The sequence below is a fragment of the Uloborus diversus genome, chromosome 9 (assembly GCF_026930045.1).
Source record: "Uloborus diversus isolate 005 chromosome 9, Udiv.v.3.1, whole genome shotgun sequence".
Classification (NCBI taxonomy): domain Eukaryota; kingdom Metazoa; phylum Arthropoda; class Arachnida; order Araneae; family Uloboridae; genus Uloborus; species Uloborus diversus.
Genome location: NC_072739.1, coordinates 67,695,027 through 67,720,770, shown reverse-complemented (window position 1 = coordinate 67,720,770; position 25,744 = coordinate 67,695,027). Strand labels below are relative to the sequence as shown.

At 34.9% G+C, this 25,744-nt stretch overlaps 2 protein-coding genes across 2 annotated transcripts; both read right to left on the bottom strand.

The window, feature by feature from the left end:
- Nucleotides 1–1,596: 1,596 nt before the first annotated feature.
- LOC129230294 (uncharacterized) lies at nucleotides 1,597–2,376 on the bottom strand. The gene has a single exon (XM_054864693.1). The coding sequence runs from the start codon at nucleotides 2,374–2,376 to the stop codon at nucleotides 1,597–1,599; it is 780 nt and encodes a 259-aa protein (XP_054720668.1).
- A 22,169-nt stretch (nucleotides 2,377–24,545) lies between these two features.
- Nucleotides 24,546–25,315, bottom strand: LOC129230293 (uncharacterized protein K02A2.6-like). Its single transcript, XM_054864692.1, is given in 2 exon segments — nucleotides 24,546–25,258; nucleotides 25,261–25,315. Coding segments are annotated over 2 exon segments (768 nt in total).
- Between the last annotated feature and the right edge of the window lie 429 nt (nucleotides 25,316–25,744).

Here is a 25,744-nt window from a genome sequence, read left to right as displayed (position 1 = left end):
CACTCATCCCCCCCTTCCCAATGTAAAATAAACACATTCTTTAGCTAAAATGACTAAACACTTTAAAAACGAAAAACAATTCTTTGCAATTTGGAAATATTTCGCCAAATAAACAAAAAATACAATAAATTACATTAACATTAGCTTTTAAATGTAAACAAACGATCACACAACTCTATCTTTTATAGCTAAAGTTGCCAAGCCACCAGGTTACTGTAATCCAGTCAATCAGTGAGCGAAGCCAACTGCGACCGATCACCGGTCCGATCTTTTGAACAAAAAAGTTTTGAACTTCATATATTGCCTAATTTGTTCTTTCCACCAAAGATAAAGATCCTCCACTGCACTGATCTTTTGTGTACAGAACTACCCTCTTGTAATTTATCTGGACGAAAATAAAATTTGTTTCGTCTTTAAATTCCAACATCTTTTCCTTAAATTAGGAAATCCTTAAAGTCTTCTTGACATTGCTGCCAAAACTCAGTATGGTACTTTCTGATCATTTGGTTAGGAAAACCTAAAGCACCGATCCGGTCACAATTGACTGATAGTCTGATTGGTTCAACTACGACAACAGAACACACGTTTTGCGTGAACCTTTTAGTACTTCACTTTAAAATATATCACTAGACCTAAAATCGTTGCTTTCAAGAAATGAAGGCTTAACTTCTCTCTCTATGTTTTATTTATTCTCAATTGACATATCACAGTAGGAAATTTCATTACAAAAAGCAGAGCTGGCTTTCTTATTGTACTTTCGCAACGGGTTAAAAATCTATTTAAGTTCTCACTCAAAAATAGGTTAAAATAAATATTACTCATTTGGGAGAAATAACCATCCAATGTTTAAATTAATTAACAAAAACGTTTCCGATTCGATCCATCGCGCTTCGAAACCATGCTTGCCACAGCTTAATTACAAACAAAAAATTTGATCAAAATCGGTGCAGCTGTTTAAAAGCCTTATGGTGACAAACGTCTGCACAGAAGATTTTTATATATTTAAGATTATACAAATAAAATATAAATTTGACGACCACAAGCAACAGGTTCTAGGCCCAACTAGACTGTTTCTAATCAGTTTTATTAGTTCCCAATGAAGATCAATGGCTCTCTTAAAGCTATCGACACCCTTACTCATTAGTCTCTGTACGATGCTCTTGTGTAGGTTATGTGGACTGTATTTCAATAGGCAATAAACTCATTTCGAACAAAACAATACATTTATTAAAAACGTGTAAATATAAAATCATATAATGAACTTAAGAAACTGAAAACACCGCCCTAACCATTAACAGAAAATACAACTGACAACAACCAACAAAAACTAACAACTAACTGGCAAAAATGATCAAAATCAGTTTTTATGACATAGGGGCACGTGTGCGCACCTACTTGACGCACACTGCCAACGCGCCCTCTACTTTAATATATGCAAGGGATTTAACACTCCCCCGCGATTGAAATTACTATTTCAATATAACATTCAAAACAAATAAAGTTCAAAATAACAGTTGATAACAGAACAAATAATACATTACTTACTCAAGCACAAAAATAGTAAACATCCTAGTTGCAAAACTATATATATAAAAATTAAACAGTTTCTTCAACTGGAAGAATGCAAACATCTCTAACATTTCTTATTAGTGTGCTTCCACTTGGCAAACATAATTTTACTACTCGAACTCTATTATCATGACCAATGTTCGTTTCAATAATTCTGCCAACACACCATTTTGTCGATGGCAAGTTTTCTTCTCGAATGAGAACAAGAGTCCCTGTTTTAACATCATTTTTGCTAAATTTCCATTTATTTCTCTGTTGTAAATGGGTTAAGTAATCCCTTTTCCATAACTTCCAAATTTGTTGACTAAATTTGGTAATCCTTTGCCACTTAGAAAGTGTGTTTTCCTTAACATCAATCAATTGTGGTTCACTAAGGGTAGTGATAGGTCTGCCAATAAGAAAGTGACCTGGTGTTAATATTTCAAAATTGTCCATTTCTGATGACATCGGTATGAGAGGCCGGGAATTTAAAACACCTTCCATTTCTGACAAAATTGTAATAAATTCTTCTAAAGTTAAATTTTGACTGCCAATCACTCTTTTTAAATGAAATTTGAACGATTTCACCCCGGCCTCCCAAATGCCACCAAAATTGGGCGATCTAGGAGGAATGAAATTCCACTGAATACCTTCTATTAGAAAATAGTTTGACAAAATTTCATCAGGAAGTCTAACCATTTTTTGCAATCGCTTGATTTCGACATTGGCACCAACGAACGTTTTAGCATTATCAGTAATGATTTTTGAACATTTTCCTCGCCTGCCGAAAAAACGTTTCAATCTTGCTATAAAAGCCTGTGTAGTCATATCAGTTACAAAGTCCAGGTGTATTGCTTTAGTACTTAGACAAACATAAACAACAACATACACTTTATTTAATACACCCTTCCTTTGATTTTTAAATTTGATAAAGAAAGGACCACAAAAATCTATCGCAGTGACAAAAAAGGGATAACTAGGATTTACCCGGTCTTTAGGCAATTCAGCTATGATTTGACTAACAGTAACAGGTCTGTTTTTGAAACAGATCACACAGTTACGAACAATTTTCCTACAGCTATTCCTGCCATTTAGCGGCCAAAATTTTTGTCTAACTTGATGTAAAAGAGCTTGGGGACCTACGTGAAGATATTTAAGATGAACATTTCTTAAAATTATACTTGTTAAAGGATGTTTTGCAGGTAAAACCATAGGATGTTTGGTTGCATAAGATAAATCTGCATGGGACAGTCTCCCCCCTACTCTCATTACTTTATTTTTATCCAAAAACACATTTAAAGAGGAAAGTTTACTTCTGCTGTGAACTTGTTTACCATTTGTTAACCTTTTAAACTCATCAGAAAACTCACCTTCCTGGAGAGAACGTATTAACCAATTTTCTGCATTAGCAGATTCATCAATAGACAAAGGACCTATTTTCTTGGACTTTGGATTTTTACAATTATAAATAAACCTATAAAGAAAACTTACAATACGAATAAGTTTCATATAATTATTTGACTTATTAAGTATAAAAACAAAAACAGAATTTTCATTTCTCGCAATCAAGTTCATTAAATGTTCATTTGGTTCAGTTTTTAAGTTCGGTTTTAGTTCTTTATCGATTGCTCCCTCTTCGGGAACCACTGAAAGATGATCAGTAGAATAAATGTTCACGGATTTCAGAAATGTAGGGCCATACCACCAAGCTGTCTTTTCTAACAGCTGATCGATACTGATACCTCTCGTCAAAGCATCAGATGGGTTGTCACGACTTACGCAAAAGAACCATTTATCGGGGTCTGTAAGTTCCTGAATTTCCTTCACACGGTTGCAGACGAAGGTTTTCCACTTCAAAGCTGAACCTCTAATCCAGTATAGTGCTATTTGAGAATCTGTCCAAAAGTATATAGGAGGGGATATTTTCCGCTTCAACACATTTGCAACTTCATTTGCTAATCTAGCAGCAAGTAAAGCTCCTAGCAACTCCATTCTTGGAAGAGTAATCTTTTTTAACGGAGCCACACGGCTTTTAGATGTAAGAAAGTTCACAATAACTTTGTCATCAGATCTTATCAGTACAAACACGACGGCACCGTAAGCTTTAGGACTGGCGTCCGAAAAGGTATGCAATTCTATGTCACAACTTGAAAGTTCTGCACAATCAAGGACGTTTCTGGGAATTTGGAGTTTTAACAATGTAGGAAGTTCAAAGCACCAGCGATTCCAGATTTTTAAAATGTCATCTGGCAGCTCAGCGTCCCAGGAAATTTTTCGAATCCATAATTCTTGAAACAGGCACTTAATTCTGATTGTGTATGGTGTCACAAATCCTAGAGGATCGAATATTCTACCTGCTGCTTGCAGCACAAATCGTTTTGTATTCTTTCCGGTCTTGATAAATTCAAGCAAATCCTTTACTTCTATAGCGAAAGTATCTTCCTTAATGTCCCACGGCAGTCCGAGAACCTTACATTGTTCGTTAAAGTTATTTGAGAAATTACTCGGTAAAATATTAAATTCTCATTCTTCCCACATTTTCATCAACAATTCATCATTCGAAATCCATTTGCGGAGATTCATACTAGCTTTTTTCATTATGTTATTTGCTTCGATAGAAATTTTTAAAGCATCCTTTATATTGTCTACACCAGTAACAAGGTCATCAACGTAAAAACAGGTATTGAGTACTTCAGTAGTAACGGGATAGGCTTCTTCATACTTTTTGATGTGTTCTTTAATGGTTGCAGACAGCAAAAAAGGGCTCACATTTATTCCGAATGTCAGACGTAAAAAACGATAAACTACTACTTCTACATTGTCTTTCTTATTAGGATCATGTTTAACAAAAAGGAATCTAACCACATCTCTATCAAACTCATTTAGAGATATTTGCAAAAACGCTCGCTCTATATCCGATAACATGGCAATCTTGTTAATTCTAAAGTAAATCAACAGTTGAAAAATATGCGGGTTCAAATTTATACCAGACCAAAGACAGTCATTTAGTGACAGTTGTCCAACGTCGTTTGAACTAGCATCAAAAACTATCCTACATTTAGTATAAACACTTTGTTGCTTGAATACTGCATGGTGAGGAAGATAAAAAACAGTTCTATCAATGCGTTTTTCAGGTTCCTTGACTTCTTCAATTATTCCGTTCGCTAAATATTCTTTCAAAATTTCACTGTATTGAATATACAAAGTCTTATCGCGTTTCATTTTCTTGACTAAACCTTGAAACCGCCTTTCTGCTACCTCAAAATTGTCATTTAATTCCTTCCAATTCTTCTTCCAAGGAAAACTAACTTCATATCGTTCGTTGTTATAGCGTACCGTTTTATTAAAGACTTCTAAAGCGGAGTCTTCATCTGAGCGTTTTGAATCATCTTTAATGCCGAAAGATTCAAGAGTCCAAAATTGTTTTAAAGCTGCTTCAGTTTTATCCTCTACTACGTAACATTTAAAATTATTGTTTTCTCTATTGTTAAGTGTTCCCGTAGCAATCCAGCCGAATACTGAATTCTGCAAAATTACCGAACTGTCTTTCACTTTAATTTGTCCGTTCGCAATAACTCATAAAATACATTGCCACCCAACAAAACTTGAGCGCGCTGCGGTTCGAAAAAGTTAGGATTAGCATACATTAAATGCTGTGGAAGTTTAAGGTTGGAAATATCAAGATGTTTGGATGGGGTAAATTCGTAATTTTGGGTATTACCAGCATTTTAATAGTTTTCTGAAAGCTCTTACTTTTTGTTTGAAATAATCACATTTATTTCTTTTTTAACTTTTAAACCCGCTCCATTCAATCCCGTAATTAAAAAGTTAACCAACCGACTCTTTAATTTTAACAAGTCTGCAACTTCCTGTGTGCAGGCACAAATTTCAGATCCTGTGTCTAAAATTGTAAGAAAGGGCAAAAAGGAATCGTCTGCAGTTTTCGCATAAATAACTGCAGTCGACAACAGAACATTTGACTGACTTCCCCATTGAGTAAAACAATTCTGCGAATCCCTACTACTATTCCCGCATGCACCGATTTTATTTTCTTCATTCGAAACCCGTTCCTCGGATTCTAATGCCTTTACTGTACTAAATTGCTCTGAACGCGAATTTACGTTATGTCGGGAATTATTCACAAACGTTTTGGGATTCTTACTTTTATCAAAATCTACCTTTGCGAAATTAGCTCCGTGAAGCATAGAATGGTGAGAATTTGAACAAATTCGGCATTTATAATCTAACCTAGAACATTCTGACCTTCTATGTTTACTTAAACAATTAAAGCATAATTGCAATTTACGTACTAAATTTAATCTTTCTTAGACAGGTAAATCTAGAAATTTCTTACATTTATAAGTTAAATGATTCTCATTGCATACAGGACAAACAACATTGTTATTTTGCAACACGAAACTTTTTTGTTTAGATATACATTCTTGTTTAAATTTTGCAACGGGAACACTACGTTGAACATTCTCTAGCGCTTGAATACGTTTCAATAAAAACTCAATGAATTTTTCCCAATTTGGCAGATCATTACAATCCAAACACATTTCAAATACCTTTCTTGATTCGTCATCAAGCCGTTGCAGCATAACATTCATTAAAATTGCTTCTGATAGAGCATTTATATTCAAATCTAACTGTTTTAAAGCTCTTAAATTATTAAGCAAATTATCCGTTAAATAACGCAAATCCTTAGGATTTTCACACTTTAATTTGTTTGCATTTAATATTTCAGATATATGACTTTGAACAATCAATCTTTTATTTTCATATCTATTTTTTAATGCTTCAAACAGAGAAGAATATGAATCATCAATATTTTGCAGTTGTTTCGCCGTTCCTGTCAACGCCGACTGCAAATAAAACAGTTTTTGGGAATCCGACAGTTGTTTATTACTATCAATTAAAGTAATAAACTGCGATTTAAATGTTAACCATTCGGTATATTTCCCCGAAAAATGCGGGTAATGAAATACTTATGCGGTAGCTTGATTTTAGCATTCGCGATTGATTCGCTATTAACTTTTTCAGCCTTACTACTTGAAGTATTTTGAATCTTTAACAAATTGAAGATACTTACTTCAGTTTCTTCTAGATAATCTTCGACCTCTGTTAAGGTTCCTTCAAAATCTTCCACATCTTTGTCATTTGGAAGACTACAAAAACTTTCATTTCGTAAGGAATTTATCTTTTCCTTCAAGTTGTTCAATGAAGACAATTTCAATTCTAACACTTTCGAATCGGGCGGAGTTTCAGCATTGACACAATTTTCAATCCTAGTAATTTGGCCTTTGATGGCTCCTCGTTTTCTATTCAGTATTGTTAAATCAGAAACTTTCGTTGCAGGTTCCGTCATTGCAAATTTCCAATTTCTTTCAAATTTCAAAAACAGATCACAACTGAAACACAATTCAGTTCCAATGGAATTCAATCCTGGTCGCACGGACCAAACTGTACGATGCTCTTGTGTAGGTTATGTGGACTGTATTTCAATAGGCAATAAACTCATTTCGAACAAAACAATACATTTATTAAAAACGTGTAAATATAAAATCATATAATGAACTTAAGAAACTGAAAACACCGCCCTAACCATTAACAGAAAATACAACTGACAACAACCAACAAAAACTAACAACTAACTGGCAAAAATGATCAAAATCAGTTTTTATGACATAGGGGCATGTGTGCGCACCTACTTGACGCACACTGCCAACGCGCCCTCTACTTTAATATATGCAAGGGATTTAACAGTCTCTACCGTTAAGCTGTTCCAAGTGCCACAACCCTACTAAAGTAATATTTTTTTCTAATTTCCAGATTCACCTGAGATTTGGAAAACTTGAAACAATGACTCCTTGATCTGCTTTCTGTGCAAAAATTTAACTCATTAACATCTTTCATTTTGTAAATTTAAACAACTGAATCATGTCCCCTCTGACTTTTTGTTCCAGGCTATACATTTCAAGACTGCATTCAATGCATCAAGATAATCTTTTTTTCCAAGTCTTGTCCTACTTATTTGATATTTTCTTTTAATATTTCTTCAAAATTTATTCCAAATAGAAAATTAGAATGAAATGTTTTCCCATTTCTGAATTCCTACAGTTATTTTTTCTTAAAGCATTTTTCTATCTTGTAATAGTGTTGACCAATTGAACTTAAAACTTTATTTTGAATCAGAGAATTTTACTTCAATTTATTTGAATTTCTATTTGCATTATTCACAAAATAATTCTAATTTTAAGTGCAATTTTCTTAGCTTGATTTCATGTATAGTTGGAGCAAATCTAACCTGACAGCATTGTGATTAGGCTACGCAGATCCTAATCACGGCATTATGATGCTGCGAGGTTAAGATCGCCACAACCCACAACTATAGTTTGTTTTAATCGCAATAGCAAACTATCAGCGTAAGTTGAGACAGAACATATTTTTTTGGATTGATTCATTTTTGTAAGGGGGTACAATTTTTCTCGCGTTAACTCTTAGTTTGTTGTAATTAACGACAGAAATTAATGGTTCAGCTGTATATATTTGATGTCAATTTTATGGTAAATTTAGTTATAACATCATTCAGTGCGCAAAAGCTTTGTAATTTTGAAGTTATTTTCAATATTTTATTGAAAACAGATTGTTACTAATTGTACTTTTGCTGGGAAATGTTTAGCCAAGAGAAGTATCTCTAATAAAGGTCTTAATTTAGAGCCTGATCTTTAAAACTCCTCTTAAAGAATATTGTGTTGGACTGGAAGTGGCATTTTTTGGCTAATTATTCCAGGTAGTTCATGCCCAGTGCCAATTATCACATTTTAAAAATCTGGTCATTCAAACTTTCGTTTAATATATTTAGAGCTAACATTTAGTACCTGACACTAAACTCAACATGCAATTGCTGTAATATTTGAGCTTCTGCAAAATGTACTTTATTCTTTGTTTAGTCATGTTCTAATTGTACTATGCAAATAATATAATTTAACAGCTACATTTTGTATAAACATTTTTTCGATTGTGGAAGTGCAGTTAATTGTAAAGAAAAGTGAAATGAAATAAGAATATGTTTTGTAAGAATGTGTTTCAACTTGTTGAACTTATAATTTTTACACTGTCGCATCAAACTGTTTTTAAATAAAGAATTTCATTTAAACAGAGTCTTTTCTTATCACTATTTAACTTGAAAAGTAGTCGCTTGCTCGCACTGACTCAAATGAGCAATTCAGTCTAAATAAAATTGTATTCCAATTGTATAAGGAATATATGTATAATAATTCAACAGTACAAGATATGAATCGAATTTAAAACAGGAGGAAAATCTGGAAAAACGTGCATTGCATCTTGGCAAAGAAAAAACAGTATTAAAATCCTGAAAAATTATAGAGCATATCTAATATTAGCAACAGTGGTAAATCTAAGGAGGGAAGGGGCTAATGTGGATATAGCCCCCCCCCCCCCCAAGAGGTCTGAACTAGGTAAAACCAAAGTTTCAGAGGTTTTCAGTACTGCAATACTTTTGCAAAATTTAAATATGTATTATATTTCAATATATATACTAGTATACATACTGTAGTGGCATATTAAAGAAAAGGGAAGGGGACTGTAACCCCTTCTCTCATTTGGTCAAAACTTAAAGCAGATTAAATTGTGATCTGCAATGGTATGGAAAGGCTTGGAGGAAGTGGTTTCGTTTTGCTATCGAGATTTTTTAATCTGAAAATTTATTTTCAAATTAAACCAGTCCCATGTCTTTTACTTCAGCCTCTAGCCCAGTCATTTGGTCAAAAAAAAAGGGGGGTTACCTGAAAAGTTTTCTGGGAGTTTTGAAAATTAGATATTTTATAGATTTTGATGTGCTCTTTTCAAATTTCCACTTTGCCACCTCTTATCTTTGCCGCTCGCGCCGCCATATTGAAAAAATGGCGTCTAAAAGCGGTATTTTGAGGATATCTCCTTTTTGACTTATTTTGCGACAATAAAAAAAAATAATCTGCAACATTAATTTATGCATTATATATATTAATTTACATACAAAATCAAACAAGAAAAAAATTCCTACAATTTATATCATAACATTTTTTTTTTTTTTTTGCAAAATAATTTACGTACAAGCGCCGAAAAATGTTATTTAACAGCATTTTTGCATAGATGTTTTTGATGGACCAGAAGTTACACCGGTTCATAGTCTTTAATATTGATTGAGACGCAGTGGCGGATACAGGGGGGGGGGGTCATTACTACCCCCGCAACAATATTTGAATGTTTGCTCGAAAAAATAAAAAATTTGATTGAAACCGTAAAAAGTGCATACAAGGAGGGAGGATCATAGGGGGTCATGTCCCCCCCCCCATCAAAATCTGCGACAATACTTTATAATCTGTTTTGAGGTTCATTGCAATAAAGTAGTGAACATGACTGCTTGAAAAAAAAAAAAAAGAAAAGCCGGACCAAAACCGCATAATAAGAAACAGTAAATAGTTTTCGAATTTTTTTTTTTTTTTGGGGGGGGGGGATTAACTGTCCTTTATAATATATGCATTTAAAATATGTAGACAGTAAAAAAGCTTTTCTTGAGACAGTTAGTCTGCGGCGCTGTGTTCAGGAGCCAGTATAATGAAAAGCAACAAAGAAGTGTCTGACGCCCGATCGATTTTTTTTTTTTTTTTTTTTTTTTGCAACAAATTTAATCAACGACAGTTGATTAAATTTGTTGTATGGTTAAAACTGTATCCAACGCTGCAAGCATCGCTTCAATTGATAAAACCTTTGAGTGTGTAAATGTTTTATTTTATGTAAAGTCTCTGTAGTTTATAATTTCTATAAAATTTTTTGTACGTAAGACTACGTTCTTGAGCATGACCCCTTCTAAAATGAAATCCTGTATCCGCTCCTGTTGAGACGTCATGCAATTTCTTCGGTATCATCTGCGATGGGATCATCAGATTCATCATGAGCTTCTTCGTTTTCTATTGCATCATTCGTTTGTTCGAAAACCGTCTCCGTTTCTTCCTAGTCTGACTAATAATAGGAACTGGAAACACTGCAGGGTTACCATATTTGGCAACTTATCCCTCAGTTGAAAGATTCTAATTATTCACTTCAAAGATGTGGATAAAGACAGAACAAGCACTTAACTTGGTCACAGTTAAAAATGGTATAAGTAGAAATTCTTCACATTAATAATATTTTTTAAATTAGTATTTTTCACAAACGTAAAAAAAGTCTTGAAAAAATCGTAAACAAGAGAAAACATCGCATAATTTAATTAAATTATTTTTTTTAACGTTTTATGTCAATTTATTTTTGGTGTTTTCTGTGATTTGATTGTACAGATCAAGCAGGTCATTCGCAGAGTCTTTTTTTCTTAAAAATCAGATAATGACAATTAAAATAATAATTATGAACAAGAAACGGAGAAAAATTGGTAAAATTTTAATTAATGCTTCCATGAGCATCGTCAGAAGAGTAGGGAAGGAATCGAATGCTCCAAACTCACTTTATATAGGGACTCTATAGATGGGACTGCGGCCCTGTGCCCCCAATTTTTAGGGCTCATGTGCTCACGATGATGATATGTCGCGAGAAATGAAGGTTGAATGCTTAATTATTTGGCCTCCAGAATAATCTAAACTACTTGAGAATATAAAATTATCCTAATTTTAAATTTTTATTTAAAAAAAATCACTTGCGCACAAATGAGTGTTGAAAAATACCTTTAATTGCTCCCCCCCCCCCCAAAAAAAAGAAGAAAAATTAATTTGAATTTTGACATCTTGAATTCAAATTATGTTTTTCGCAATCACGAGTGTGTGTATGTAGGCGTGTGTGTTTGTGTGTAGGGGTATGTGTTTGTGTGTACGGGTTATGTGTATGTGTGTGTAGGCATGTGTGTTTGTGTCTGTGGGGGGGGGGTGTATGTGTGTGTAGGCATATGTGTTTGTGTCTGTGTGCAGGCATGAATGTGTGGGTAGTTGATGTTTTTGTGTGTGTATGTGTGGGTATCTGTATGTATGCGTGTGTGTATGTGTAGGTGCGTGTAGGTGTATGTGTTTGTGTGTGTGTAGTTGTGTATGTATGTGCGTGTGTGTAGGACATGGATGCAACCTGGAGACGGCTTTCGCTGGAGATGCAGCATCGTGAGGAACCCGTCGACGGTGATGGTGCGGAGGGTGGTGGTGGGAAAAATCAAAGGAACGTCAAAAGCAGTCAAGTGAGAACAATAAGCCATCGTGATTGCTCAAAAAAAAAAAAAAAAAAAAAAAAACACACACACACACACAAACACACATATACACTGACGTCCCGTCTCTAAAAAACAAGAAGCAGGATATTTTGAAAACGCAGGGCTCCTAAAACTGAATGCAAAAAATATATTTTATGCTATTTTGTTTTTTACTGTGATAAGGAATATACTAGTCTAGGTTCGGGGTAAGGCCTCAATTCTAACTTAAAAAGTGATATAAGAGATAGTGGCTTGGCTAGAAAAAATTCCACTAACTCTTTAGACATTGTATTAATGCGTAAATAGTCAGGATCCCGTCGATAATGAGAAAAAACACGATGCAGACTGCGCCATTGAGATTTTTAGAAGTTTTGGACAATTTGTGGATGCTCTGTAACATCTGAAGGGGTACGTCATCCTTCTTAATGGACATCTTTGAAAAAAAAAATTATAATAATAATAAATAAAAATTGCAAACAAGTGCAGGAACTGGACTGCTGTGCGCCGGAATTGAGAACAAAACAGAATATAAAAACAGAAAATGAATACATTTAGAAAATAAAAGTTTTTTAAATTCCGTTTATATAGGTCGCAAAAAAGGTAATTTTTCTCTCTCTATTCAAGGAATATGGTCAGTAAGATGGACTGAAGAAAATCAGTAAAACTTCACTGCATTTTTGGGGAAATAAATGGACTAAAATGAAGAAAATTGAAATGTTTTAAGTTTATACTCGTGTATGAAAAGCTTTCGTTTTTTTGATTGCGGTTTTTCAAAAGGTTTCGATTTCATGATTGCGATTTTTGGTAATTATTGGTATACCTAATTTTTCACTTAATTTCAGGCAGGGCCTGATTACTGAATAGGTCAACTAGGCTGTGGCCCCAAACGGTTTTTTTTTTCAAACTGATTTCGTCAATGGCTAAAATTGTAAGAGTTGACTACACACGGCTCCCTGATGTCTTAACCAGGCCCTGATTTTGGGGAAAAAAATAGATGGTTTGACCAGCTGCGGTTTTAGATTTAGGGCCCGTCAGAATACAAAGTTGGAGGCCCTCTCTAAAACAAAACTATGTAAAACATAGTGCACTTATCATGTGCACTTTTGTGCGTCATTCGGATCCCCTTTACAGTTGCGACATATGGTAAATTCGCCACTGGGTTTGACTTTAGATGAATTTGATCTGCTCTATGTTTTTCAGATATACATTTTCTTAGCTGGTATACACCACTTGGACTATATTTTGGTTTATACACCACATTATTTTATTAGATTGGTTTATATACCACATGGTGTGAATCATGACATGGTTTGTTTATATATGTACAGCGCTGTACTAGTGGAAACTGAAGGTAGTTTGTAGAAAATTAAAAAAAAAAAAAAGTGTGTAAACACTAAAATTTGAAATGAAGATGAAGGCTAATTTAGGTCAAAATAATGGAAATTGGAATTAAGAATTTTCGTAAATCATCCCATTTACTAAGGTTAGATGCATACTAGTCTATGAACTAATGACGAACTTCCCCATAAACGTCCCTATTAAATATTTTCTTTATGTCATGGAATTTTTTGAGATTTTTTGTTTAAGTTTCTTTACTTTATGATATTAAAAAAAAAAAAGTCTTCAATTGTTCACATGAGCCCCTATAATAACTCTGCTCACTATCAAATTTCAAAATTTTGCAGCATGTCTGTTAATTGGATAGACAAGAAAAAAAATTATAAGACTACACAAAAAATAATTTTTTTTAAAATTGTTCACAAAAAAAAAAAATCAATTTGAATTCTGAAATTTTGAATTCAAATTATGTTTTTCGCAATCAGGAACTGAGACAGGACCCTACTCATTGGAGTTATTGTTTCTAGAAACGGCTCCTATCCCCCCAAGTCTGCCTCTCCTCCTGGGCGGTTACTTGTGCATAGTTGTGTGTGTGCGTAGACCTGTGTATATGCACGTAGGTATGTGTGAGTGTATATGTGTGAAGTCTTGTGTGTGTATGTGTGTGAAGTCGTGTATGTGTGTGTGTGTGAACGTGCGTGTGTGTAGGACATGGACGCCTCCAACCATGAGAAGCAGATAGCTCAAAACCGGAGCAGCAGCGCCGCCAGCAGAGGACGGTGGGCGGTGGTGCTGCAAAGGCTTCTGGTCCAAGTTGAAAAAGGCACGGACACCAAAAACGGTCAAATGAGAACAATAAGCAATCGTGATTGCTCAAAAAAAAAAAAAAAAAAATAAGGGACTTTTAATGATTGCAACTAGGGGGCATTAAAGTTCTCTTCAAGAACATTTGGTTTTTAGTCATATTATCATTCTCAGCATGGAATTTTATACTTTCTGGCTATTGACCATAATGTTCATTCATTTTACAGCTTCCTTTGAATTAAATCTTATGTAGATAGCAAAAAGATTAAAGAATTGTGCAAAACTATTTTTATATCATGTAGCGCGGCTCTAGTAGTTCTGCATTCCTAGGCGATATTGACAAGTGCCCCCTCCCCCCCATTGAATAATAAAAATAATAATATATTAATACAATAAAAATAATAGTAAAGAGCTTAAAATTAAAGCGAGTTTCTAGTTTTATTCCAAACTGATTTTTGCATATTCAAGCACTGGTACACAGTCTTAAATATATATATATATATATATATATATATATATATTTTTTCTGCATTGAAGCAGTGAATCTTATGATTCTGAAACAGTTATTCATATTTAAAAGAAAAAAATGTTTCAACTTTGAAATTTTCTACCCCTAAAATCTGCTGCGGTAGGCGATTGCCTACCCCAGGTGCCAGGCCTGATATCATGTAATGTATATGTGTTAAATTATGAAAGAATGCTTGATTAACTATTGCAGATGCAAATTATAATACTAAACACACAATTACTTTGAAGATTGAAAAGGGTGCCTTTCTCCAGGTCCAGGGGTCTCATCGCCCCGAGCCCTCTGCAACCTTAGTCAACAAAAGAAATTATGACAGCATTTAATATGCATATACAAAACAAAGTTGGAATTTTCATGTAATGTAACTATAATTCTTCTCCTCTCTTGCCCAAGTTCTATAACGGGAAAAAAAAATAACATGTAAAGTACAGCTGTCAAACATTAACACCAAGTTAAATGCACATTTTCTTCATTTTAATTTTTATAATTTGTTGCCCAATGGGAAGGCAATAATGAATAATGTTGTACCATGGTTAAGTTATGAGGCAAGTGCAAAATATATCCCTCAAACCTTGAGGTGTAACAAGTTTCTACCGCATTTAATTAGTTTAACAAGAAAATGTTGCTCTTAGCTAAAATTAAAGACATATTTTTTAGTCACTGTTAACTAAATGTTACTGAATACAATATGAATATTAACAATCCTTGCTCTTGTTCATGATTATTCAAATCAATCTGAAATAAAATTTACTTTTTCAAATTTACTAAATTGTAACTTATAAGAATTCATCATTATTGCACACATATTACATAATTGAACAAATAAATTCAATGTTATGCATAAAGTTCAAACATGACAAATGACAGTTCCATTCAATTAATTTTTGCATCAAAACTGAGTCCATGTTTTTAAATGTTGGGTATCATACTTTATTACAATATTAAATACACAAAAAATGTTACAATCATAGAAGTGCATCAAATATATATAGTTTTTTATACTTGTGACTTATTGATAGCAATTTAAAGGGTTCAATGTAGATTCAAAGCTGCTTCTGCAAAATTCATCCACTGCTCTCTGAAGAAACTTTGAAGAGATAATGCAAACCGAAAAGCACAAACAGAAAGGATGGCATTAATTAAAACCAAATCTTCCTGCTGTATGCTACTCAGTACAAACATTTACTTGAAAAGGAAATTGTGAGATTGGACCAATCCTTGTATTGAAACTCCTGGTTCCAGTTCTGGATCTTAGGGCTCAAAACAAAAGGTTGTAGGATAGCTGTAAAAGCAAGAAATGATTTAATATTAAACAAGACACTTTGGAAATGAGATTTAAATCTTAGGATTTCTTCAAATTTCATAGTAATACTTGACAGCAAATTAAAACTATTTATGCATATTTCCTTGAAATTCAATTTCTTCCAATGCAAACTGAAAAGCATCAACAGAAAGGTTGGCACTAATTAAAACCAATTCTTCCTGCTATAATATACCTACAAACAAATTTAATTAAAATGTTGTACAATTTTCCTTCACACTTTATCCAGGCTTAGGACTGGCAGCTTTTAATGCTGGCGTGTTTAAAAATTGTGTTAAAAAGATTTAAAAAAAAAAAAAAGAAAAAGAAAAGAAAAGAAAGAACAAAAAATACATTTTAACTTTTAAACTGTAGCATGAAATGAACTACTGCATGATCATACACTTATTTTAGGATTAATTTCCACTCCGCATTTGGATAAAGTATGGATCAGTCTTAGTTTTGTGGGTCTTCTGTCTCTGATGAAAAAAATTGCCACCAAGAGACTTGCAAATATTCAAGCATTGGAATTTAAAACTGCCCTCATCAATTCTGCACAGCAGCTGTAAAATAAAGTACATTAACATAAAAAAGTATTTTGTGAGGTAAGTATGCAGAGAAAGGTAGAGCAATAACTTATTTCTCTTACCTTTCAAAAATCAGTTTCACATGTAATTATTTATTTGCAACCCACAAGAGTGTTATAAATTTGCTTCCTAGAAGCAAGCAGGGGTTGAAATTTAGAAAAATGCGTCACTGGCCCAATGGACTAGTAAAATCTAAATTTCCCAGAACAGCACACGTTTAGTGGTCCATTATCACATCCCGATTTTAAACAATACGAAAAAAGGGAAAAAAACAAAATAAAGTAACATGATAATATAGAGACAATTTACAATTTTTAATCGACATGACACAAGAGGTAAAATCACTATGTTATAATGCTATAGAAATCTTTTAACATAGTCTTTTTTGCAGACTGAAAATCTAAACATTGTAAATAAAGGTGCAAACTTTCTTATGGTATCGAAATTGTGATGCTTACAATTTCTGAAAGAAAAGCAGAAATAAAACTTCCCTGGTCCACTACAATTTGTATTTCGCTGGTTCAGTAGATACTTTTGTGGTTGGTCCTGGACTAGTGGACCCTGGACCACTGTTAATTTTGAACCCTGGCAAGTATATCAAATGAAGACATAAAATTTTGACTATTGAGAATTTGTTGAGCAAAATTCTCAATAGTCAAACACATACCCTACAATTCATGTTATCAATGTGAGTGTTATGAGGAGGATAACTTACATCACTATCAAAGATATTTAAAAGTTTACAAACGAAGTTTCTCCATATCATTATAAAATCAGAATAAACATCTAAATTTTTTGCAAACCTTTAAGATCCTAAAAGTTGATCATTCTATATCTTTTACTGTAAATAACAGTAGGAACCAATTACAATTGATATTTGCTGGTAGAAAAAAACATAATCTGACCGAGAAATTTCTTCCCTGGCACAACACATTCTTCATTTGTAAGAGCCGACTATGATATGATTTTGCAGCAAGTGAATTATTACTCACTGAATTTTGGAATTTTGTGTTATATGATTTGGAAGTCATCTACGATGCTGTCAAATAACCAATCGTTTCAAAAGATAATGCGTTTTAACTTTAAAAATACTTACTTTATAGGCAGTTAGGATATCAAGATTTTTATTCCATTCACTTTTAGAACACGCCGGTATATCATCAATTTTAAATTTCTTCTGGGAACATCAACTTCTTAAATTCGTATTTCATCATCGAATCACCAATAATTAGTAGTCGCATACCAGTTAGGAATGTAAAGTACAAATCAAAATGAATAAATTAAAACAAAAAAGTAAAATACAAAACACACAAATGCAAGAAATGAACAATTTTTGCGGATCATAATCACCACGCCTCGTGTAAATCAAATCAGGTGTAAATAAATCCGTGATCAGTACTCCAAATAACGATTACCAGAGGTTGGCATAAATGCAGCGACGAGTTCGTTTTGGCGACTCTTTTGGCATGTTTCCTGTTCCTATTATCTGGAAGAATCCCGGTTGATCATAGAACGCTTCGGTTACCAGTCGACCGGTGAGTTTCGTCGAACGCAACCAGCATCTCATGTGCATCGAAGAGGAGAGACCAACAGCGGGAGTCTCACCGTCACCCTTTGAACTGATGCGTCAGCTATAATGTAATGCAGTGGATTTTTCCCGCTGCCGGTTGCGTTGCATGCAGTTTCTTGGTGTAGGGTGTTTATTTCGAAATTCTATGATTTTGATAGTTATTATTGCTTCCGTTGAAGAGTTCTGCTTGAAAATAACATTCTTTCTTTCTCGTCCTCTGGAATGAGAGATATTCGCAGACTGAAATTTGGAATCATATTCGTTTGACGCATCGCCGGAATCAAAGGATCAAAGGTGTGTTTTCCTTTGCTCGGCATCTGTACGCTGTCATCAAAACAAGTAAGCTTAATGTTCACATAACGTTTTTTGTAATTGCGTTGAGAATGCAGGGAATTATTTAGATTTCATTTCTACAGTCATGCAGGGTTGGCAAAAACCCGAGTTTTTTTTAAAAAGCCCATGGACACAAAGCTTTTTGAGTTTTTTTAAATATAACCCCCCAAAAAAACCCAACTAAAGCTGGGTTTTTTAAAAGAATTATGGGATTTTTTGCCTTTTTTTAGGGAAAATATGGGGTACTTGTAGCATATTGTAGCGTAAGTATATGGACAAAGAACAAAAATTGTCTTGCAGTAAAAAAAAAAGCTGGAAAATTCAGCATTTTCTGAAGAAAAGTATTAAAGACGACAAAACCCAAGAATGGTAAAGTTTCAGATTTTTTAGTTTCCATGATTACCAACAGTTAAGGCAAAGTTACTTCTCGAGTGATAAAATCTATTGTTCGTTTTTAATTACTACTTTTTTTTTTCTTTTTTTTTTTTTGCATTTTACTTTATTGTATTTCATTTTGCTATGCAAAACTGCTGTAGTCAAGTAGTTTAAATCCTTTTTTACTGAATTCCAGCTTAATTGAGACATGTATTTGAATTTTATGTTGCCTGTTTTTCTATTTCTGTGTACAGAGTAAGAAATATTAAACTTTTTCGTAAGATAATGAAAATTCTGTACATCCTATTCTGTTTTCTGTCTGACCGTTTGTAAAACATGTTAATTTCTAAAAAATATACCTTGTATATTTGAGATTTGTAACGCGTTGGATTGCAGAAAATAATTCACATGAAAACCTTTTAACTACAGCAGTTTCCTCTGCAATCTAAAAATATTGAGAAAATCAGATGTGACAGGACTTGGTCAAGATAATTTGAATTATTTATTGACCCAGTTAAAGAAAAAAGTTAATATATTTATTTAAAATCTTTGAAGTATTTTTCCAATGCCGTTAAGAGTTAAGAAATGCTATTAAAGTTCACAACTCATTTTTTTATGTCCATTACCTGTGGTGAAGAACAAATAAAAAATTGTGAGAGTACTTAAATTAATTAATTTTTTTAAAAACTTCTTAGAAAATTTTTAAAACCCCAAAAGTGGGCTAAATAATGGGTTTTTTTCAAAAAAAAACCCATTGGGTCCAATCTGGCCAACCCTGCTTAAAGGTTATGTTTTAATCAAAAATAGGAGAGGGAGGGGAATTTTTAAAAATCAAATCTAAACAAATTTTTTTTTTTTTTTTTGAGCAATCATGATTGTTTATTGTTCTCACTTGACTGTTTTGTTGTCCTTTGATTTTATTTTCCCACCGCCACCCTCCTCACCGTCACCGTCGATGGGCTCCTCATGATGCTGCTCCTATAGCGAAAGCTGTCTCCAGGTTGCATCCATGTCCTACACACTCGCACACATACACACACACACAAACACATACACATACACACACGCATACATACAGAAACCTACACATACACACAAAAAACATACACACATACATACACTTAACTACTCACACATTCATGCATACATACAGACACCTACACATACACACACACAAACATACAAACCACACATCCATGCCTGCACACTGACACGAACACATGCCTACACACACATACCCCCCCCACACACACATTCATACACACAACTACCCACACACTTATGCCAGCACACAGACACAAACACACATGCCTACACACACATACACATACCCCCCCACACAAAAAAAACACACACGCCTACATACACACACTCGTGATTGTGAAAAACATAATTTGAATTCAAGATGTCAAAGTTCAAATTATTATTATTATTTATTTTTTTTATTTATTTATTTATTTTTTTTTTGAGCAATCCCGATTGCTTATTGTTCTCACTTGACTGTTTTGATGTCCTTTGATTTTATTTTCCCACCGCCACCCTCCTCACCATCACCGTCGACGGGCTCCTCACGATGCTGCTCCTATAGCGAAAGCCGTCTCCAGGTTGCATCCATGTCCTACACACATGCATGCATACACACACAAACACGTACACACATACACACACGCATACATACAGACACCTACACATACACACACAAAAACATACACACATACATACACTTAACTACTCACACATTCATGCATACATACAGACACCTACACATACACACACACACACAAAACATACAAACCACACATTCATGCCTGCACACTGACACGAACACATGCCTACACACACATACCCCCCACACACACATTCATACACACAACTACCCACACACTTATGCCAGCACACAGACACAAACACACATGCCTACACACACATACACATACCCTCTACACACATACCCCCCACACAAAAAAACACACACGCCTACATACACACACTCGTGATTGCGAAAAACATAATTTGAATTCAAGATGTCAAAGTTCAAATTATTATTATTATTTTTTTTTTTTTTGAGCAATCCCGATTGCTTATTGTTCTCACTTGACTGTTTTGATGTCCTTTGATTTTATTTTCCCACCGCCACCCTCCTCACCGTCGACGGGCTCCTCACAATGCTGCTCTTATAGCAAAAGCCGTCTCCAGGTTGCATCCATGTCCTACACACATGCACGCATACACAAACAAACACATACACCTACACGTACACAAATACACATACATACATACACACAAACACTAAAATATACACACATTCATACATGCAACTACCCACACACTTATGCCAGCACACAGACACAAATACACATGCCTACACACACATACACATACCCTCTACACACATACCCCCCACACACAAACACACATGCCTACATACACAAACTCGTGATTGCAAAAAACATAATTTGAATTCAAGATGTCAAAGTTCAAATTATTTTTTTTTTGAGCAATCACGATTGCTTATTGTTCTCACTTGACTGTTTTGATGTCCTTTGATTTTATTTTCCCACCGCCACCCTCCTCACCGTCACCGTCGACGGGCTCCTCATGATGCTGCTTGTGGTGACCGTCACATAATTGAAGAGGCAATGTTACTGGATAGCACAAATATGATAGAAACACTTAATTTACTTTAATTTACTTGCTTTTGAAGTGGTGCCCTGGACAAGCAATCAACATTTTGATTTTCAGATCCCTTTTTGAATTGTACAGAGTAATCAAAACTTGATAAGTAGGAAGCATATCGAAGCAATCTTGCTGAAGTCAGTAGAGGAAGAGCCTTGTGCGGGTGAAAAATTCTTGTTAGTGCTTCATTGTCGGTAACCAGCTTGAAAGGTTTGCCAAATACGTAGTTGAAGAACTGCGTCACACCGAAAATGATAGCTAAGGCCTCTCGATCTAACTGGCTGTAATTTTGTTCAGAACTGGTGAGTGCACGAGAAGCATAGGCAATAGGTTGTTCTACGCCTTCTGTAGAGTGACTCAGTACTGCAGCAATTCCAGTAGGGCTTGCATCAGTAGTCAGGATAACTGGTACACTGGGATCAAATGGAATTAGTACCCGATCACTGCAAAGTTCACATTTCAGTTTTATAAATGCTGATTCGCAACTGGCGCTCCAAAACCAAGGTGCATTTTTCCTAAGTAGACATCGAAGTGGATATGAAATAGTTGAAAAGTCTGGAATGAAACGGGAATAATAAGTTACAAGTCCCAAAAATCGTCTGATTTCATCGGCATTTGATGGCCTTGGCATTTCTTGAACAGCACGGACCTTCTCTGGAGATTTGCTTATCTTGTTGTATTCAATAACATGTCCGAGATATTCGATTTTCTCTTGAAAAAATGAACATTTTTGTTTGTTTAGGTGTAGGTCATAATCATACAATCTTTGTAAACAAAATTCTAAATTCTTCGTACATTCTTCTAGTGCTTCTCCGTGTACAATGATATCGTCGAAATATGATTCTGTTTTCGGTAGACCTTTAAGAATTTGAGAAAGAATGCGATTGAATTCGGATGGAGCCGTCTTGATTCCGAAACTAAGCCTATGCATGCGATAGGTACCACGATGTGTTGAAATGGTTTGGATCATGCTGCTGTACTCGTCAACATTTAGATGAAGGTAAGCTTTAAAAAGGTCTAATTTACAAAAATATCTGGAATTACGGAGGCTATGAAATACATCGTCTATTCCTCTTACTGGGTGATTTGATTGAATTAGTCGTTCATTTACACCACATTAGTAATCGACACATAACCGGACACCACCATTTGGTTTGGGAATTACTACCAATGGCGACCCCCAGTCACTTGCAGGAACTAAGGATATTACTCCGTCTGCTTCCAGAGAGTCCAACTCCTTGTTGACACGTTCCCGGAGAGCATAAGGAACGTCGCGTTCCCTTGTAAAAACGGGTTTTACTCCGTCTCGAAGTTGAAGTGAAACTTTGAAATTGGGAACACATCCGACTCGTTCTTCGAAAAGTGGTGAAAATTTATCCATGAGTGCATTGATAGGATTAACCTGGTGAACAGGTGATCTTTGAACTGAAGTATTCGATGTATCTGCGTCTATTTGTTGAAGATCAGTTCCTAATCCTCGAATCCACTGACGACCAAGAAGAGCCGCACATCCTGCTGGAACGATGTGAAGTTCTCCAAAAATTTTCTTGCCACGGAATGCAACATTAACATGTACTTTTCCTTTAGATTGAATGATATCTCCGGAATATGTGCGAAATGCAATATTAGAATTTTCTAAGGGTAAATTTAAATTTAGGTGATTGAAATCAGTCTCTGACAATAGTGAAAATTTGGCTCCGGAATCGACTTCAAAATTTTGTAACTTCCCGTTGAGATGAACAGGTACTATGTATTTGTCAGTATCCTGAGAAACTTCGAATAAGTCAATGACTTTAAATTGTGTAGAAGAGCAGTCTATAGAATTAATCCCGTATGTCATTTCTTGATTGTATGCTTCAGGTGCAACAGTGTGAAGAGAATTCATGGAACTGGAATTACCTGGCTGGCGTGGCATCTTTAGTAGAGTTGTAATACAGACTTTGCTGACGTGTCCTATTTCTTTACAGGATCCGCATTTCAATTTCTGTTTATTGATTTTACATTCTTTCACTTTATGGTTATTCCTGCCACATCTTATGCAAAGATTTTCTATGCCTAGAGCTTTATAATCCGGTTTTTGCCTTTGATAATTAGATAAAGAACTGGAACGATTTTTTTGACGTGGACGTGTAGAAGAACTGGAAATTTTATTAGTATCAAATGGCGTTTGACGTGAAGAATTTTTTTGTGTAAGTTCTTTACTTTCGATTTTTGAAGCTTCGAGAGCAATTGCTTTTGACAGAATATCATCGAAGGTTGTTTTATCCGACTGTAATATTTGTTCACGCAACCAATCGTCACATAGGCCACGAATGAATTATGCACGTAGGAACACATCTGTAATTTGGACAGATTTTTCACATTCACATTTTACTGAAAATTCACAGTCGGCTACATTGCGCTGTAAAGCGGCGACAAATTCTGCAATCGATTGACGATCTTCTTGGTAAATATTTAGAAAATAATGCTGCGAAACAACAACATTCCTTTTTGGTATCAACATTTGTTTAAATGCTTTGACTAAATTCTCGTATTCTAGCTGCTTGACAGGCTTTTCCGGTCCAAGGAAAGCTGCTAAGTTGTTGTAGTGTGTCGAACCTATGGACACGCATAAAAGTTGAGAAATTTTTTCATTGTCAGTAACGCCTTTCATAGTGCAGTAATTATCAAAACGTTCTAAATAGCATGAAAATTTTTCGCGTTTGGAATCAAAATTCTCGAACGGAGATACATTGACTAAATTTATTGAAGTTTCATTCGAATGTTCTTTCGACAAGTGCTTTTCGATTTGTGCTAACATTGCCTGTTGCTGCTGGGTAAATGCAGCCATGAATGTATTGAACTGTTCAGCATCCATATTTTGAAAATAAAGTCACAGTTTGAAAAGAAAAAACGAATAAGAGTACCTGGAGAATCTTCAATGTTGAAACGAATTGACGGCTGTGTTTGATTTCGCCGGATTGTAACTTTTACCTTTCTTTGGTCATTTCTTCCTTATTTTCTTCCATCGTCGCCAACTAACTGTGGTGACCGTCATATAATTGAAGAGGCAATGTTACTGGATAGCACAAATATGATAGAAACACTTAATTTACTTTATTCGAATATACACGTATTTACAGTATTAAACATGGCGCTGTTCTGCGTTCTGGAAGCACAACATAGAAGTTGAAGTACATAGAGAAGGCGCGACACTAGCGCCGCCGAATAGAGAAGAGGAGAGTCCTCACAGTCTCCCCCCACTTAATTAAGAAACCCCCTTAAGACAATTGATAGTCCCTTAGGTATGAAGGAAGTCTTATATTCCTTTGAGAACGGCGAGGCAATGGCACTGCAGGTTGGCTGGTATTCTGGGATGCCTCGGGAACATTCTGGTTGTCACAGGAGATTGCAGGAGCTTTCTCTGGAATCCGTGGAACATCAAAAACTACAGTTCGTTGTCTTGAATCACTGGAAACATTAGAACGGCACTCTCGAGAAGGGTCCTCCTCAAGGTGCATTGGCACACCGGTCGAATGCAGTTGGTTAATATGTCGCTTTAGTTGTCGTCCTGAGTCTAGCCTAATCAAATAATGGCGTGAACCAAACTTTTTTATTACTTTTCCAAACTGCCAGACGTTTCGGTTGTTTATGAAGACTCGAACCTGGACTCTCTCCCCCACTTTAAAAGATTTCACAGGACCACTGGAAATTTTTGATGTTGTTGGATGATATGGGAAGATAGAGTTCAAGCTAATACGAAATTCTCTGTTTAGATATAATTCAGCTGGAGACTTGCCACAAGCTAGAGGGGTTGCTCTATAGCGAAACAATATGTTTTGAACCTTGAATGGTATTGAAGTTTGTTCGAGGAATGAAGCTTTTAATTTCCTCTTTAAGGTTTGCACATTTCTTTCTGCAAGACCATTTGTTGCAGGGTGTCCTGGAGCTATAAACTTTTGGAAAATTCCATGATTGGAACTGTAGGTGTGAAATTCGTCACTTTGAAAAATTTGAGCATTATCGGATACAATAACATATGGATATCCATGAGAAGAGAAATTTTTTTCAAGTAGATGGATAGTTTTAGAACTTGTTGGGGCATCTCTGATAACTTCAACTTCTGCCCATTTAGACTTGGCATCGACACACACCAAGAAGTAGTAATTTTCGAACGGGCCAGCATAGTCGATGTGAATTCTGTCCCAGTTATTTGCTGGAAGTTCCCATGGATGGATAGACACCTTTGGTGGATTTGACTTTGTTAGTGCACATCCTTTGCACCCTTTGACTAATTTTTCTATGTCGGAGTCAATTCCTGGCCAAAAAATATATTTTCTTGCGAGTTGCTTCATTTTCGTTATTCCCAAATGAGTTTCGTGAAGTTCCTCTAGTATTGTAGAACGTAAACCTTTTGGAATTACGACTCTGTCCCCTCGGAAAAGAATGCCATCAAGCAATGTAAATTCTGAATTTTCGC

What these genes read in the sequence shown, in the direction of transcription:
- LOC129230294 (XM_054864693.1), bottom strand. Translation starts at nt 2,376, where the DNA reads ATGACTACACAGGCTTTTATAGCAAGATTGAAACGTTTTTTCGGCAGG.